Source organism: Pempheris klunzingeri, chromosome 13 (genome assembly GCF_042242105.1).
Source record: "Pempheris klunzingeri isolate RE-2024b chromosome 13, fPemKlu1.hap1, whole genome shotgun sequence".
Classification (NCBI taxonomy): domain Eukaryota; kingdom Metazoa; phylum Chordata; class Actinopteri; order Acropomatiformes; family Pempheridae; genus Pempheris; species Pempheris klunzingeri.
Window position 1 is genome coordinate 22487453 of NC_092024.1, and position 17443 is coordinate 22504895.

Genomic DNA, 17443 nt, shown 5'->3' on the forward strand with positions numbered 1-17443 from the left:
GTCTTTCATGCTCACTGACTGAACAGTTTGAAATAAGAACAAAACTGACGAAGATGTATGTTTTTGATTTAATCTGAAGGGTGCACGCTGCCAACATGTGAGGTGATCAGACGACAGAAAACCAGTGCTGATTCAGAGAGGATCGTTTTTATACGTTTCTATCAAACATCTTGGGATTTTGCATTCACAGTTTATTTATTTCACACATGTAAATTACAAAAAATAACATACTCCTCCACTTAAAAAGAAAATTGTTCGCTTACACTGTTATCAAACATGGATTCAGTAATGTGACACTTTCAGCACTTATTTAGAGCTCAGATTATGGAAATGATGTACTGTTGTAAACATGTGATGTTCTGGAAATGCAATACACAAATAAACATCAATAAGAGCAGTCCTACAGTGATTTTTCTTTCAACTAGAAGTTCACGCAGCTAACAGGACCAAAAATAGGAAACTTTTCTTTAATGCTATATGAGGAATGAAGGAGGTAAAGGTTTGTTATAAAGGGCTGTCTGATCTGCATGCCGTCTGAGAGGGACCCTGAACTCACCACAGTGAAAAGGAGAGCCGGGAACACACAGTCACACCTTAACACAGCGTCACAACATCAGCCGCACCTTAACACGACGTCACAACATCAGCCACACCTTAACACAGCGTCACAACATCAGTCACACCTTAACACAGCGTCACAACATCAGCCGCACCTTAACACAGCATCACAACATCAGCCGCACCTTAACACAGCGTCACAACATCAGCCGCACCTTAACACGACGTCACAACATCAGCCGCACCTTAACACAGCGTCACAACATCAGCCACACCTTAACACAGCGTCACAACATCAGCCACACCTTAACACAGCGTCACAACATCACAGCCAGTTTTTCTCCAGCTCAGAAAAACAAAATCTGTGTTTTCTAAAACGTGACTTTTTTGCCGCACTTTAAGGTTTCGGTATAAAATCAACACGCTCAAATTAAACATCCTTCTCTGGATGATAAATCCTCAAAAACAGATCAACAAAAACCATTAATACCAACCTACAGCAGGTTCGTGACTTCAAACGAAGTAGTAAGATTAATGCTTTGCGAGATGAAATGGATAATATATTCTTTGGAATAATCATCATGCCTCTCCCACCGCTTCCCCCTGTAAATGTTATTGTTGTTGTATATCGTCGTTATGGATGAGGTGGAAAAGCTGCAGTACTTTTGTTTGTCTTGTTTTTTCCCCACCGTGGGAATAATAAAGGAATATCTTATGTTATCTTAAATATATATATATATATATATATAGGAATTCTGGTATTTTGAGTATTAAACATTTTTTGAGAAAATAGTTTTGCAGATTATTTACAGATTAACTTTATTTGATGTTGGTCCAATACTTTGGCTGAATATTCAGAAAAAAAATATTCCAAATCTATCAATAACTGGTTTAGACTTTTTGGCCTGATATTATATTCAGCTTTATTTGGTGTTTGATTCTGGTATATGTGACAGGATGATATTAAAAACTAATGACTGCAAATACTGAGCAGATTTGGTCAATTTAAAAATCTGTCAAACAAGCAATGAAGTAAAACAGCCTGAAAATACTGTTAAAATTAGGCCTGACTGAAAAGCACGGCCTGCTTACGTACCAGCATCCTTAAGAAAAACATCAGCGTCAGAGCATTTACAAACTGGCCCTTTATGGGAAACCCTTAAAGGAATAGCTCCACATTTTGGGACATCGCTTGGAAATGGGGATCTCTTATGCTTTGGCTTTTGTGTGCATTAAAACAAACCTGATATAAGAAGCTAATTAGTGAGGTTTGCATGTGCTGGTAGGCTGATTTAGTTCATCTTTGGAAGAGCCTCCCCCTGTTCCCAGTCTTTATGCTAACCTAAGATAAGCTAACTGGCTGTAGATTCATATGGAGCACACACACATAACTTTCTGCAAGAAAAGCCAATAAGCGTATTTCCAAAAATGTCAAACTACTCCTTTAACCTGAATCGATTCTTTCTGAGTCTAACAGTAATAGTTTGATCTGATTCCTTACAAAGATGCAGAAATGTGTTCCCATTATTACCTGTAGAGGCAAGTATTGATCACAAATATTATGTAGCAGCAGCCTCAACACAGAGAGTGTGTGTATTAGTGCGATCCTTCAAAAACACACAAAAACACAACATGAATCTTGAATTGTTGGGTCTCTCTCTTAATTAAAGAGTTTGGTCTTCACTTGCTCTTTATGGAAAGCGTCTGGAGATAACACTTATTATGAATTGGTGCTATATCAATAAAGATTGATTAACTGATTGACAAAATCTGAAACTACCACTGGGGTTGACCACAACATAAACTGGAGCTCAAAGCGTACTGAGAAGTTTTATCAGGGCTTTTATGTTTATGTCCACCTCTTAACCCCAGAATCCCCCTCCACCGTCCGAGCTCATCTGATGGCCAGGATGGCGTCGTAAGTCTTGCCGGTCCGGCACACCTGAACGTTGCGGAAGCCGGTCTTGTCGAGGAGGTGTGTGTACTCGGACGGCGGGCGCTCTCGGCCCTCCGCCTGCACCAGCATGTTGAGGGAGAAGATCTGAGCCATGACGGGCCCTCGTCTGTTCTCGAACAGCATGGCCTCCACCAGCAGGACGCCGCCGCCTGATGAGTGAGTAGAAACAAATGAGGTTTAGCGACAAAAAGTGTGAATCACTCAGAAAACACTGAATTTGCATCTATTACGTTGCCATGGAACCGTTTTGCTGCATAAAAAAATATATTTATTCCAGTAAATATGTGAAAAATAGAGTTGGACAGACTATAATCCTCCATCCTGCAGGTAGATGACGTGCTCTCTCCAGTGCACAGAGACTCACATTTTAACTGCATCCTCATTCTTTTTAGACGAGCTGACTTCTCTGATTGAGTCAAAAGCCTCGGTTTGGTTTGGAATAATGAAATCAGATGTTCTTCAACCATTAAAACCTTCAAAAGAAGCTTTTTTTTCTTCATGTATTTCTGTCTAGCAGATAAACTATGTTATATTTTTCCATCTTTACTACAAAGAGGACTTCACAGCCTTGGTCTGGGTCGAGGACACAGCTACCGTATGTACTCCAGAGGGTAGAACAGTCTGTGAGGGTCAAGAACTTTGTCTTTAAATGCACATTAAATGAGGGATAATGAACAGTGAGCCCCGACAGGGTGATGCAGGACGCTGACATGAAGCAGCCATTAACATTTTACCACTTTCTGTACATTATCCTGCTTATTGCACAGCTTGGTACTAAAGAAATAAAAAAAAAATTGAAATAAAATACAGAATTTACAGCAGCAACGTCCGCTGAGTTCATTAAAACAAAATACAGCTTATAAAACTTTAGTGGCCGTACTTCCATACATATAAACACTAAACACTGTAAACGGTCTGTCCAGTGCTGGATTTGCATTTTATATGCATGAAACTGATGAGTCCCACTAACCACATGCACCGGATGACGGAGTGTAACACTCACCTGGTTTGCAGGTGTCGTAGATCCTCTTCAGCAGCGTCAGGCACTTCTCTTCAGGCCAGTCGTGAATGATCCTGGCCAGAACGTACAGGTCAGCAGGAGGGACTTCACCGCTGAAGAAGTCTCCTGCATGACAGAAAGCATGTGACCACCGCAGGGAGGGCTTTTAAATATACGCTCAATTATTATTTTATTAGGTCGACGAATCCAACCTTCGTGAACGATGTGATGTTCAGTCCAGCCGATTCATCTCCTATAAAAATATGACTCACCAGCTTGAAACACGACGGCGTCGTTCTCCTGAGAGAAATGTTTCTGAGCCGTCTCGACGACCTGCGGGAGGTCGAACACTGTGACGGTGGAGGACGGGTACGCTTTCGCCATCTCACGGGCCAGAGCACCGGTGCATCCTGGGAGACGTTCACACAGAATCATGCCAGTAAGCGAACAACAACAGGGATTCAGTGTGAACGTAAAACAAAAAGGTTTATCCACAAATAACTGGAGAAACATTTTACATTTACAGTCTCACCTCCGAGATCGACTATGTTCTGAAAGCAGGAGAGGTTGAGCGCTGTCACAATGTCGTGTCCGTCGAGGACCCACGTGGAGTTCATCAGACCCATGAACTTCAGCATCTCCTCCTCTGATCTGAGGGGCATCAGAGGAGGAAAGGTTTTCATTTGACATCCAGTAACTGGCTAATCTAAATGTTTAACATGTGAACAACCAGCTTAATCTATTTGCATCAACCATATTTACAAATTCAGTGTATGTTTTTAATTTAATTTAACAAAATATTGCGCATTTCCCACTAAAAAGGAGGGTAAAAAACAATTTGTTTCTCATTCAGGCTGCACAAATCCACTTTTCTTCCTCCAGACTGACACATGCTGGATGATAAATGATGTCAGTGGTGATATGATTAAAGATCTGAGACACCTAAATTAACACCAACCTGTAAATAGCTTGGAAGATATCATCTGGAGGAAGGCCGAAGGTCTTTTCATTCTGATTCTTGCCCTCCCTGCGAGGTGGAAAACAAGCAGCTCCCGTTTGAACTGTAAATTATGATCGTCGACATGCAGTTTGTTTTACTTCTGCAAACATTTCTCAGCGGCGTCGCAGCTCTGGAGGCTATAAACAGACCTTTGTATGTTTGGACTGGATTTTCTACCTCTCACTGCTCCAGTCAAAAGAAAACTGTGCTCCTGCTGCTGCTGCTGAGGTTTAACAAAGCCAAGAGTCTGCTCTCAGCATAGCTCCATCATCTGAGCCAAACAAAACTGGTTGGATCTTCATCTGGTCGACGTGCATGAAAAAATGAGAACACCATCCATCTACCATTCGTACATCGTGCACACCAACGGGCTCTATGACGGCAGGTCGCTTAACTGTCCTGAACTCTATCAACAACAGGCACAACATCAGGTACATGCATCATCCCATATATCAAAACACACACTACCTTCGTTCAGAGGAAACAGTACAAAGTTATATATTTATAGGTATGTAGGTATAAAAATGTACGTGGGGTTGTATCTGGACATCCTACTGTCACAGAAAGAGGGTTTTTTATCAAATAATGAGGAAAAATGAGAACATTTGTGTTTGTGTTAGACAAACAAAAAGCACGTTCAAGTAGGATCCAAACGTTGCCAGTAATAAAAACATTTCCGCGGTTTGGAGCGTCGTGTCGTGTCGTGTGACGTCTCCCAGTCACTAACCTGACAGCGTCCACCATGTTGTTCCACAGCGGGTAGATGGTCTGCGACTGGTAGATGATCATGTCGTGAAGAGACTTGCCGCTGCCTTTGGCCAGGTAGAGGTTCGCCACGTCGGTGCTGCTGTACAAGGCTGCTTAACAAAGGATTCACATTCACACTTTAGACGTTACGGATGCTCACAGCAGCGTTTTAGGGTCAGTTCACTGGAAGAGGAATGAAAAATCTGCAGTTCTTTGCCTTTTATGATAGTTAAATAAATATCTTTAGATTTTGGACCTAAAAAATCTCTTTTATGAGGTTGTTTTTGTTGTTTTGATGAGCAAAACTTGTTCCACTGTACAGATAGTTTTTGTTTTCTGGGGGATTTTAGTGGATTGATTCTTTAAAGTCAACCTCAGTCGTTGACTTTGTCCCTGTTGACAGCATCCCCCAGACACAATCGTTACCTGGAGCTCAGACGCGCTCACCTGTCCCGTCTGCGGTCTCCACCTCCAGGATCTCGATGCCCACCAGGGCGTCCAGCAGCCTCTGCATGCCGTCCACGCTGGTGCTCAGCTCCCGGGCCACGTGCCGGGCGCTCAGGGGCTCCTGGGACTTCAGCAGGAGGTCAAACACTCCCAGCTCACAGGCGGAAAATATCACCTGGAGGGACGAAGACTTTCAGACTCTGTCGGCTTGTCTGTCCACCTCTTGAAATATCTCAACAACTACAGGACGGATTGGTGTGACACTACTAAATGGGCCTTACTGTGAGATTAACTTCATTTTTGATAACTGGTTAAAAGACAAGCTGAATTATCTTTTACACAATCAGACAAAACAAGCAATTAATCAGACAATCAGCTGAATAATCACTGTGTTTGTGCTGAAACAACATGAAAATCAGCCTTTTTTAATTTATGTTTATTCATGAAAGTTACTTTTTTCATCGCAAAATACCAAAATACTACAAGTTAAATCACACTGGACTAAATATCATTAGGTTTTGGATGAAAAAAGCAACATGAAAATGTAAAAATTGGGTTTTGGGAACATTTTCTAGACCATAAAATCAAAACAGTTTTATTTTACCATCAACTACACACGACAACAACAGATGGTTAAACATATAAAACCAATAAAACAAAGCATTACCTTTACTCTACAGAGGAGAGCACTGAAACAATGAATACATTATTAAAAAGAAATACAAATACATAGAAATAATCATCTGTTGCAGCCCTACAGTTGATGCACATCAGTAATAAAAAGCCACACGTGCACCCACGTGATTCTAACCTGCAGATTAAATGAAGCTGATTAATCGAGGTGTGGATGTGTCACCCTGGGGTGTTACCTTTGACACCCTGAAGCCGTTGAAATACTCCAGAAGTTTGAAGGGGTAGTCCAGCTCACTCTGGGACAGATGCTCTGCCATTATTCCGCCCTGCTGATGGACAATCAGAGACAACTGCGGGGATTCACGCACCTTCACTGCACCTTTACCGCCGGTTGCACATGCGGACGAAGCCTCGGTCCCTCCTGCACCACTCACCCACAGCTGCTGCCCGGAGAGCCGCCAGATGATCCGGATAACGGAGGAAAACACGGCTGGGTTTTTTGGTTTTTTTAGGGGGAGGAGGAGGAGGAGGGGGGGGGGTTTATTCGGGAGTTTTCAAGCCAAAACAACCAAGATGTCGGTGTTGTGCTGAGGAGCTGCTGCAGGGATGAACTCGGAGAGCAAAGGTCGGAGGATCATCAGCGGGAGAACCAGACTCCTCGCGCAGGTCTCACGGTGATCAGCGGGCAGCAGCGGCGTCTCTCCGGGAGGAAGAAGAGCGGAGAACCGGAGAGTGAACACACGGAGACACGCAGCTCCTCCACCTCACGGTGCACTTCCGGGATCATCCGCAGCGGCAGCGGGGGCGCTGTTGAGCTGCTCTTCATAACAGGGTCATGTACTTCTACTGCAGTACTGTAGTACTCTGTAGTACTCAGTGTAGTACTCAGTAGTACTCAGCGGTACTCTGTAGTACTCAGCAGTACTCTGTATTACTCTATAGTACTCAGTAGTACTCAGCTGTACTCTGTAGTACTCATCGGTACTCTGTAGTACTCAGCAGTACTCTGTAGTACTCACCGGTACTCTGTAGTACTCAGCAGTACTCCGTGTAGTACTCAGTAGTACTCAGCGGTACTCTGTAATACTCAGCAGTACTCTGTATTACTCTATAGTACTCAGTAGTATTCAGCTGTACTCTGTAGTACTCACCGGTACTCTGTAGTACTCAGCAGTACTCCGTGTAGTACTCAGTAGTACTCAGCGGTACTCAGTAGTACTCAGTAGTACTCTGCAGTACTCAATAGTACTCTGCAGTACTCTGCAGTACTCAATAGTACTCAGCAGTACTCAGCAGTACTCAGTAGTACTCAGCAGTACTCTGTAGTACTCAGTGAAGTACTCAGTATAGTACTCAGCGATACTCTGTAGTACTCAGTGTAGTACTCTATAGTACTCAGTGTAGTACTCAGCAGTACTCTGTAGTACTCAGTACTGTAGTACAAGTACCCTGCAGTACTGAGTACTACTCAGTACTACAGGGTACTTGTACTTCTACTGCGCTGCATTCATCTAGTAACTTACATTACTTTGCAGATTCAGATTAATACAAAATCTAATCAGCAAATAAAAGATCAATGGTGGAATTAAATATCCTACATTAATGAAAGTATCGTACTTGAGTACAAATCTGAGGTATTTTTTACTTTTCTTTATACTTTTACTCAACGGTGGGATACAAATAAGTACATTTACTAAAGTACTGTACTTATTGGAAACATAATCAACAAATAAAATCTGTGTTCTTATATTATTGAGTACATTTACTTGAGTTTATGTACTTTTACTCTAATACTATTACTAATACTATTGTACTTTTTATTGCACTACATTTTGTGATTTGTAGTTACTGGTTACCTTTGATACCTTTGATAGATAAACAAAATATATCAGATATTCAACATCAGATACATCTGTATTATTAATATTATATCAATACATATTGTTATGTATTAATCGACCTGGCAGCACATGAAGTAGTTTAAATTCACTCCAGGCAGGAAAAGTCCATTAAAATTAGAATCGTTCCTGTTTTCTTTTAGGCTTCTCAACATCTGGTGTTCATAATTGTTCATCCAGAGGTTTTGCATTAAGTTGTTCACATTATTGTACATTTTGTTCCTGGTTTTCACTGTTTAATTTAACACCAACATTAAGTCACTGTAACTCAAACAAACTTTTTTTGGGGGGTTTAGCTAAAACTTGATCCAGATTTTTAAAGTGAGAGTTTCTTTTCTACCTGTAAACACACCAAGAAGTGCTGCACCCAACAGAAAATTAATTCATTATGATGATTATTAGTATTATTATTATAAGTTTAATGCATTCGTATCTCCTCACATATCAAACTCCCGCTACTTTACTGTCTGCACACGTGTTTTTCCCTGCAGGTAAACAGTCCTGAAGCACAGGCGCTCACTGTTAAACACTTTAATGAACTATAAAAACATTTTCCTGGTGGTGATCCGACCGCGCAGCCCATAAAAAGCAAATAAATTCCAGACATCTTCAATTATTAACCAAATCGATTTATTATGCATGAACAAATCCCTTCCTGCCTCTGTCACGCAGACACGCACACGCACACACACCCAACATTTAAATACATGACGTGGTGGGAATTCGGCATAGCTCACTTTGTTGTTGCACATGCTTTAATAAAATGATAGATATATTTACAGGATAAGCAACGTCTCCGAAAAAAAAATATTCGCAAGAACAGCTCCCGGTCCCACCCTGCAGCACTTTGCAACGCTTCTTTTTTTTGTTTGTTTGTTTGTTTGTTTGTTTTTTGTTTTTGGAAATTCACCCACGTTTAAAAAGAAGTTCAGAACGGAAAGAAAAAAAAACAAAAAGAACAAAAAAAACAAGAAAACGAACCATGGGGGTTTTGGCCGATACGACAAAGCATTATACATATATGGAGTTCATCAACTACATAAATATGGCAGTAACACTGAGTAATTCATACGGTCTATTTACAAAGTTTGTGAAGTGGGGAGATATTACAGTCTGCGTGGACGACTGACAGAACGTATGCCTTCTTTAAAGTCTGGGGGACCGAGTCTAGGAAAAGCCGACACCTCCATCCCTCCACTCGCCTCCTCTGTTAGAACGGTCAGGACTGACACAACGAACAAAATAAGGCACAATTAATACTTGGACCATTTTCAGGGGAATCTACAGACTTGCAGCTGGCTTGTGAGGCATGTAAACAATTGAGTCGATTGATTAGGACTGCCTTATCACCTTCCCTTTGTATTCCCGATCAGTGATTCAGTCCAGTTGATGTGATTCAAAACAGGATTCATATGGCAAGGACCTTAAACCCCCCCGATACCATCCGAACTTAAACAAAAAAAAGAAGAAAAAAAACAAAAAACAGAAGCCTTCCCTCCCGTCCTCCCTCCCGCTATGCTACTCAACAAATACAATCACATGGTGACAAACGAAGAAAACTAGTAGTGCATACACTACAAACACAACAGGAAAATGCAACGCCCCAGCCAATTTCCACCGCGCTGGTTGGGCCGCAGCGCTGCCCTCCAACAAGGGGGGAAATGATCCGAACAAAAGAACAGAAACGACTGATTGATGAGCTGTCCGAAAGCTGAAGCGGTCTCAGTTGCGATGTGACTAAACCAAAAGATAAAAAGAGAGACAAATCAGTTTCCCCGTCCCGATCCGCCGATCAGCTTTGACCGGCGTGTTTCTCTGAACAACCTCCACCCAGCGCTCAGCGGCGACCACGATGACCACGCTCCCCCACCCTCCTCCCCACCCTCCCCGTGGAGAAATGACTACGGTATTTTGTGGTTATGTTTCAAATACACCTAATGGCACAACCCTGCGTCCCCTCCCCACCCCCAGGCGTGTTTGCTGTCGTTAAAAAAAAAAAGCCCTCGTTGAGGGTTTTTTTTCCGATCGTTCTCCGTTTGGTGGTCATCTTGGTGAAGAGGGAGGGAGGTCTGGGCGTCGAGACTTGAGTCCTGCCCTTCCAGAACGGCCACGGTACCGGACAGATTCAGGAGGTGAGGAGTTTAGGGAGCGGGGCGGGAGGAAGGAGTGGCAGGTAGATCGAAGGGGCAGGAGGAAGAGGAGGAGGAGGAGGAGGAGGAGGTCTGGGGGGCTGGGGGGCGGTCTGTCGCAGCTGCTTGGGGCTCCTAGCTTTGGTCGGTGTGATGGAACCGCTCAGTCGTGTTTCAGGTGGTCTTTGATGTCCTCCTCGTCCGTGTACTCCGACGGCTCGTCTCCAGGCTTCAGCAACCTCCCGACGTAATCGTATTTTTCTGGAAGACATCAACAAAGAAGGTGGCGACCGCTTCAGTAACAGCAACACACGTCTCAAGGGCCACAGCCTCACTTATGTTCACTTACATCCAGATATAAGTAGATATAACAAAAACATGACTTTCAGTAAGTAGTAGTTTCAGTCTGAAGTCAGCAATATTATTATAAAATAAATATTATAATTATACTTTGCTGGACGACACGTTAGGTAAAAAAGGTAAGAAGATGAGGGTGAAAAGTTTATTTAAAACAAAAAGCAAACATTAGATCAGATATCAGCTCTGCAAGGCTAATCTTGCTAATCTTTTCTCGTTTATTCCTAAATTTATTTGTTAGTTGCATTGAATTTTTTGGGTATTTTTGCTTCTAAACTAACTGAACCCATTAATCCACCACCAAAATAGTTGCCAATTACTTTACTAATCTATTAACTGACTGCTTATTGCAGCTCTACATCACTTCCTCGCTGGCTGAAACTGAAAGCGAGTTTGCCCTGAAGAACTTTTAGAGTTTTATTCGGTCACCATTTGGGGCCGCCAGCTTCCAAAGCTGCCCGCTTCAGCTTGAAATCTGTTACTTGCATCAGGCAGACGCGCTGCGAGTCTCCTGACTTGTTATTTAAGTCAGCAGAGGCCTGACGTTACCAAGAGAGGCATCAGTCCAGAATTAGACACCCAGGAATCAAAAAGGACACGTGACTTTGAAATAAAACACACACACACACACTATCTAAGGTGTATAAAGAATATGATCTAAAACTGTTGAGTACAGAATAGTTTGACACACTAAACTATTTAAGGAGATGGCATCAGTTTCCTTTCCGTTTCAGGGTTTCCTGTCTTAACTGTGGTTCTGCAGATGTGGTGACAGGATATTTTCTTCCTTATATTTGAAAGTCAAAACTATTTCGTCTGACCACAACTGTCAACAGCGATAGAAACCGTCTTCTCTGGTGAACCAATCTGCATTTTTACTCACTGAAATCACTTAAATGATTAACTGATGTTCAAAATAGTTGCAGATTAATGTCCTGTCCATCCTCTAATCGATTAATCGTTTCAGCTCCGGCCTGCATCACCAGGTTTTTACATAATCTGGATCCAATCCAAGTTTTTTTTTTTTACTTACTGCACCAGTTCCCATGTTTATTTTTTAAATTTAAATGTGCAACAGCATTGGGTCGACACAGATGATAACCTGATTGTTATTTTGCTCATCAAATGTGATGTTTTCTTGGCACTGTGGCTCTACCTGCACATCTGTTGCTGTTGTTCAGATTCTTGCTTGTGTTTAGATTCTATTGTCTACTTTTTAGTACATGTGCTTTATTCATCGGTACTTATTTCTGTCCTTGAGCTGCAGCGACGCCTGTGTTTCCCCTCTGAGGATAAATAAAAGCTCAGCTCATCTCTCCTTGTACTGCAGCATGTTAATCTTGTCCACATAAACAAACACTTATAACATAAATCATATAACTTCTGAGCTCTGAACCGTTTCATAGTTGTTCTCTTTGCTGGACACAGTGAGTTTGCAGTCCTCTAATGTTTTTTAAAGTGAAACAAAAACTGTATTTGAATGCAACAAAAAACTGAAGCACAGAAATCCCCTTCATTCAATAACGACATACAGAAGCACCAGATGCTCTCGTAGAAGTTTACAAGCACAAAAAACCCCAAAAGAAAACCTTGTTTGGCGTCTTGTGTTTGTGTTTTGGATCCACAGTTTGGCCTGGCTGAATGTGCAGAGGCCCCGTGGGAACAGGCGATAAAACACGGTGGAGAGATCTGTGAAATCTGAGACAAATCGATGTCTGAGGAGCGTTTTCTGTGGTGGAAACAAGCCTACCCTGGAACTGCATCTCCCACTCCCCCACGCTCTCCATCTGTACGGCGCTGAGGTCTGACAAGTCGTCGTACTCGTCCCTCAGGGCGTCTTTCTCCAGGCAGAAGGTGGCCAGGCCTCTCGAAGCATCCCGACCCGCGAAAATGCCGTAAGGACCATCTGAAGGAGAAGTCAGGACGGGTGAGAGTTAGAGCAGAAATGTTTCTGACTTCATTCTCCACTCCCTCTGGTTAACAATCACTCTGACTTTACTGGGATTTTTTCTTGAGCTGAAGGACACACAAGTCAGTTTCCTGCCTGGTGTGGTGTCACACTGTCGTTTTAAAGGTTTCAAACTGATTTACAGAGACGAAAAAATGTGGTAAGAACTGCACAAACAGCTCCACTGGAGCAACAAGTTAGCCCTTAGCAATTAACGTTTGTCATGTGACTGCGGCTGCTTCACATTAAAAGCCTTTCAGGGCTGCCAATAAGTAGAGCACTTGAATGCAGCGAAGATACGGCGAGTTCTCAGAGGAAGAGACATCAGACGTGCTTTTCTTTTTCTGAGAAAACACTGAGGGCGAATAAGCAGGATTTCTGTTTCATTGTGGAGCCGTTATTAGAGCTGGAAGATGCATTAATACACAAGTGTTATTGTGATGTAAAGTGTGAAGCTGTCTGGGATTCTGGTCATCGCAAGAGTTCAATTAGAGCTGCAGCCAAAACCATTAATCCAGTAAATCGACATAAAATTAAACCGACTATCAACTACTTTGATAAGTGATTAATCATTTCAAACATTCCAGCTGCTCGGATGTGATGATTTGTTGCTTCTTATGAACCAAAACTTGTTATTTACAGCTATAATCCAGCATGCAGACACAGCTACTATATTCCTTGATGCTTTTCTGTGTCGTAAATACAAGTAAACTGAATATTTTGGGAGTTTTGGACAAATATAATAAGCTATTTTAATACATCACTTCAGGCAGCAGGACATAATAATGAGCCTCCTTCACTATTTCCTGACAATTAGCAGCACAATTATGGGAAAGCTGTGGTTTCTGAACTTAAACTAGCTTCTACCTGCTATGAATGAAATCCACATTACTGCTAGTTTAATAAAAACACATTGAGACACAGATAAAGACATTTCAGAACAATATATCGGCCAACATATGTAGAGCTTTTTAACATTAACCTCAAACAAATCTCTGACTGATTCAAGTGCTGCACTGTCTCATCACGGCCTCTTATCGACCGACATATCAACATGTGTTTTTAATAGTTTTTATGGACAAAATGGCTTCTGAAGGAACTCTGCTTGAGCTAAAATATCATCACAGTATCAGTGAGGCTGATAAACCAGATTACACACAGCTTTTACATCGATATCATAATAAAATACAGAGTTCCTGCTTTTAGTTCCCCTCATTTCACACAGCTGAGACACTTTTAAGCGCCACAACAACTTACTACCCTGAGTTGAAGCATCAGCAGCTGTATTTGTTTCTGTCTATTACTGCCCAGCTCTTGTTGCTGTCCTGTCGTGTAACTAATACCAACAATCAAAATTTGAGTTAAATGTCTTCATGATTTTACAGTTTCAGTGTGGTATTAGTAAAGGATATTAAAGAGGGCACAAAAGGTTAATATTATGTGTGTTATGCTCATTTAATACCCCATCTCTGTCATAAATCTCCCAAACAACGGCCCCCGGGACTCCCCTGAAGTTCCCTCTGTGTTTTAAACCCTTCGTCATCGTCCAGAAGCTCATCATCTGACCGGCATGTGAAGACTCTGCAGGCCCTCATGTGAGTGTTTTTAATACCACGTCATAACAAAAGAAGAAATTACAGCCACATTTGTGCCTGAATAATGTCAGAAAACACCAAAACCAGCTACACCCACTTCTGATCAGCAGCAAAGGGCTGCAACTATTATTTTCATGTTTGGGAAATGTTTGTTTCTATAAAACAGTGGAAAAAAACCCCAAATATTCAATTTATGAGTGCATGAAACAGAAAAAAAAGCAGCAGATTCTCTTTCCAGAAGCTGAATCGGGCAAAATATGTGATTTTTTTTTATGCGATTTTGTGCAAAACTGACTTTAATCGGCTTCTAATCAAGTCATAAATTGCTTTTCTGTCAGCTGTGGTATGGATTGATCAGCCAGCTGTCCCAGCACAAAGTCCACTATGATGAACACCCAGCAGACAGCTCAGATCTGGTCCTGCCAGCACCAGCGTGGCTCTAAACCTAAACCTGTGTGTCATAATGTGGCTGGCTGGATAGACTCAGCACCTTGGCTCGGGCCCTGCCGGTGTGGAATAGCAGCTGTGACATGTGAGACTGCTGGGAATGTGTCTGAATAATTATAGTTTATTGCAGAGTTGATGGGTGAGCCTGCTCTGTCAGAGAAAATGTGGGGTAGCAGGCCAGCATTGCTGTGCAGAAACACATGCAAAGACTTGTGGGGACTGGAACATGTTTTGAGAAAGTCAATAAGTGTGTTTGCTCCTCATATTTGTTTACAAGTGTTATTCTCCTCCCTGGGCTACAAGTAGCTGTTTAACTTTGCTAAAAGGTGCTTTTCTACATGAACGTGTGCTCTAAATGTGCAAATATGCCACAATATTGGTGCAAAGCTTCTTAATATTCATGCAAGGTGAGTTTTGTCACTGTAAACAAGCCGCAGCTGCAGACCAGACAGCCAGACAGTGCAATGTGTCTGTGTGCACATCAACAAGCTAGCAGGCTAACGTTAGCAGGCTAGCTTCTTTAAAAAGAAGCTCCAACTGGGCTCTTAAGTGAAAAAGCAGAACAGCCCGACATGTTTAGTTTGCGTGAATATAAAGTTTAGAGGCCTCCAAACATCATCACAACAGCAGGCTCCCCCCCACCCCTCAAAACAAGCCGTGCTAGTTAGCTAACAGCTAGCATCCCATTCAAAAACACAAAGCCAAAGCTAAGCTAACTACAACGGTTTGCGCCCAAATTTCTGTCCAGGACAACTCACCACAAGCGGGGACGTGTCAGCTAACTCACCCCGGCTGTCAGCTCTGGGTCTACCCACTGCCCGCTCACCTTTCCCGTAAAACTTTTTGCCGCTGGTCACGTCGAAAACTTTCATGTTGACAGCCATCAGGATGCGGGGGTTCTGGAGTCCGTCGTACTCCCGCAGCTGCTCCACAGTGAAGTCCCGTCTCCTCATCTTGGGAAGCGCCGCGGCCTCGTCACCCTGGGCCGCGTCGGCGACCAGCCGCCTGCCCCACCGCCGGTACACCGCCAGACACACCGCCACCACCACCGCCAAAATACTGATATTCAGCAACATCCCGCCGAGGCCGAGCCCGTCCGACTCTTCCGCTGCCCCCTGCCCGCCGCTTGTGTCAACTGGTCCGCTCGAACTGTCTCCATCGTCCGCCATACTGCTCGGTTAGCGCCTACCCGCCCCTGGCCAGGTGCTGCGTTCACGGACCGCCGGGAACCAAGAAACCACCAGTTGAGCGCGGTGTTAAACATGGTGTCCGGTGCTGCCGTGTCAAACCCACCGCTTCACGGGTCATCTAAGGATCACTGCCGTTATCGATTGCTCAACTGATTGATTTTTTTTTGTTTTTAAACCAAATAATCATTTTGTCATCAAACAGCAGAAAATACCAACCCAAAATCTAGAGATTCATTATTATTCATTAACTATTTACTGACATGGAGGTCTCAGAAAAATAATATTCACATTTGAGAATCAATTAAATTGATTTATTTACATTCATTTATAATCAAAATAGCTGCTGATGAACTTTTTGTTGATTTATTAATTGACTAATTGGCTAATCCTTTCACCAGAAGCCAAATAAACCTACATTTGAAACATATTTTAAGATTAAAACTGCTCTATTTCTCTTATTTTACTGTTAAATTCACAAATGTGATAACTTATAACCAGGTGACAGGTTTAGCACCAATGCTAATGACATTTACTGCTATAAATAGGATTAGAGGCTTATTTTTTGCTGTAAAATGTCCATTAATTTGATTTTAATCCTCTGTGTAGGTAGTCCAGGAGTGTAATTTTATATTTCCTTTCACTTTACATCAGATAGGTTTATCTGATTAATAAATAACAGCCTAATTAGTTTGTTGCATCATCTGGTATCTCATTGTTTACCATTTTTAATGCATAAACTACTAAAGCCACTGATAAATGTTATCCTGCTGCTGCTGTGAGAAAAGAAAAATAAAGGCTTTGTAGAATAAATGTCAGCAAACTTCATTAATAGAGGAGTTTAAATTAGAGACAAAGAGGGAAACTGGACAGACGTGACAATAAACAACACAGGCACATACAGAAATATACAAATTTAACATTTAAGGTTCGGCTTCACTAGGATTTTAAATAAAAACACAGCAGATGCCTATTAAACAGAAGAATTACTGTAATTGTACAGATGCACTCGATGATCCCACTAAGATCCTCTCGTCATTCAAAACTAAGATTTACGAGGGGCTTTGAAGGCAACAAGACACCCGCCCACCTCTGTAGAAGTTGACAGTTTGTATTAAATCGAGATTTTAGGTGATTTTTGTCCCTCCAACGGACCCGTAGTGAAACAAACAGTCACTAATTTATAATTAAAAATAAAATAACGTAGTTTTAGTATTTCTTCTTCATAGATTTAATTAAGTATTTGTCTGTTGGTGTTATATTTCTTAATAGTGTGATATTATTAACATATTTTCAGGCCAAAATGTGCATTTTTAACACATTAAAATGCTATTTCCTTCCTCATTTGACACCGTCGGGCCTTGTTACGATCTCAAAGGTTTTATTTTATGTTGCATCATTGGTTGTGTTTCTAGGCTCAAACCTTCCCCCGTTTCCCCGGTGTTGCCGCTCTTATTCAGCAGTTATCTGAAATTGCACACGTTGTGTAAACACTTTTTCCTCCTAAGTGCTTGTTTACTCTGCCAGAGATGATAACTGG

General features: G+C 42.1%; 2 protein-coding genes across 2 annotated transcripts; both read right to left on the bottom strand.

Annotated features, from left to right (window-relative positions):
- Positions 1-2404: 2404 nt before the first annotated feature.
- On the bottom strand, positions 2405-6673 carry asmt2 (acetylserotonin O-methyltransferase 2). The gene is made up of 8 exons (XM_070842759.1): positions 6579-6673; positions 5710-5884; positions 5243-5372; positions 4474-4542; positions 4048-4166; positions 3788-3925; positions 3519-3641; positions 2405-2664 (listed from the first exon to the last, which is right to left on the bottom strand). The coding sequence occupies exons 1-8, from the start codon at positions 6657-6659 to the stop codon at positions 2453-2455; spliced, it is 1047 nt and encodes a 348-aa protein (XP_070698860.1). The 5' UTR covers positions 6660-6673; the 3' UTR covers positions 2405-2452.
- A 2175-nt stretch (positions 6674-8848) lies between these two features.
- pgrmc2 (progesterone receptor membrane component 2) lies at positions 8849-15921 on the bottom strand. Its single transcript, XM_070842942.1, has 3 exons — positions 15543-15921; positions 12477-12632; positions 8849-10630 (listed from the first exon to the last, which is right to left on the bottom strand). Exons 1-3 carry the CDS (start codon positions 15883-15885, stop codon positions 10533-10535), a joined length of 597 nt encoding a protein of 198 aa, XP_070699043.1. The 5' UTR covers positions 15886-15921; the 3' UTR covers positions 8849-10532.
- Positions 15922-17443: the final 1522 nt, after the last annotated feature.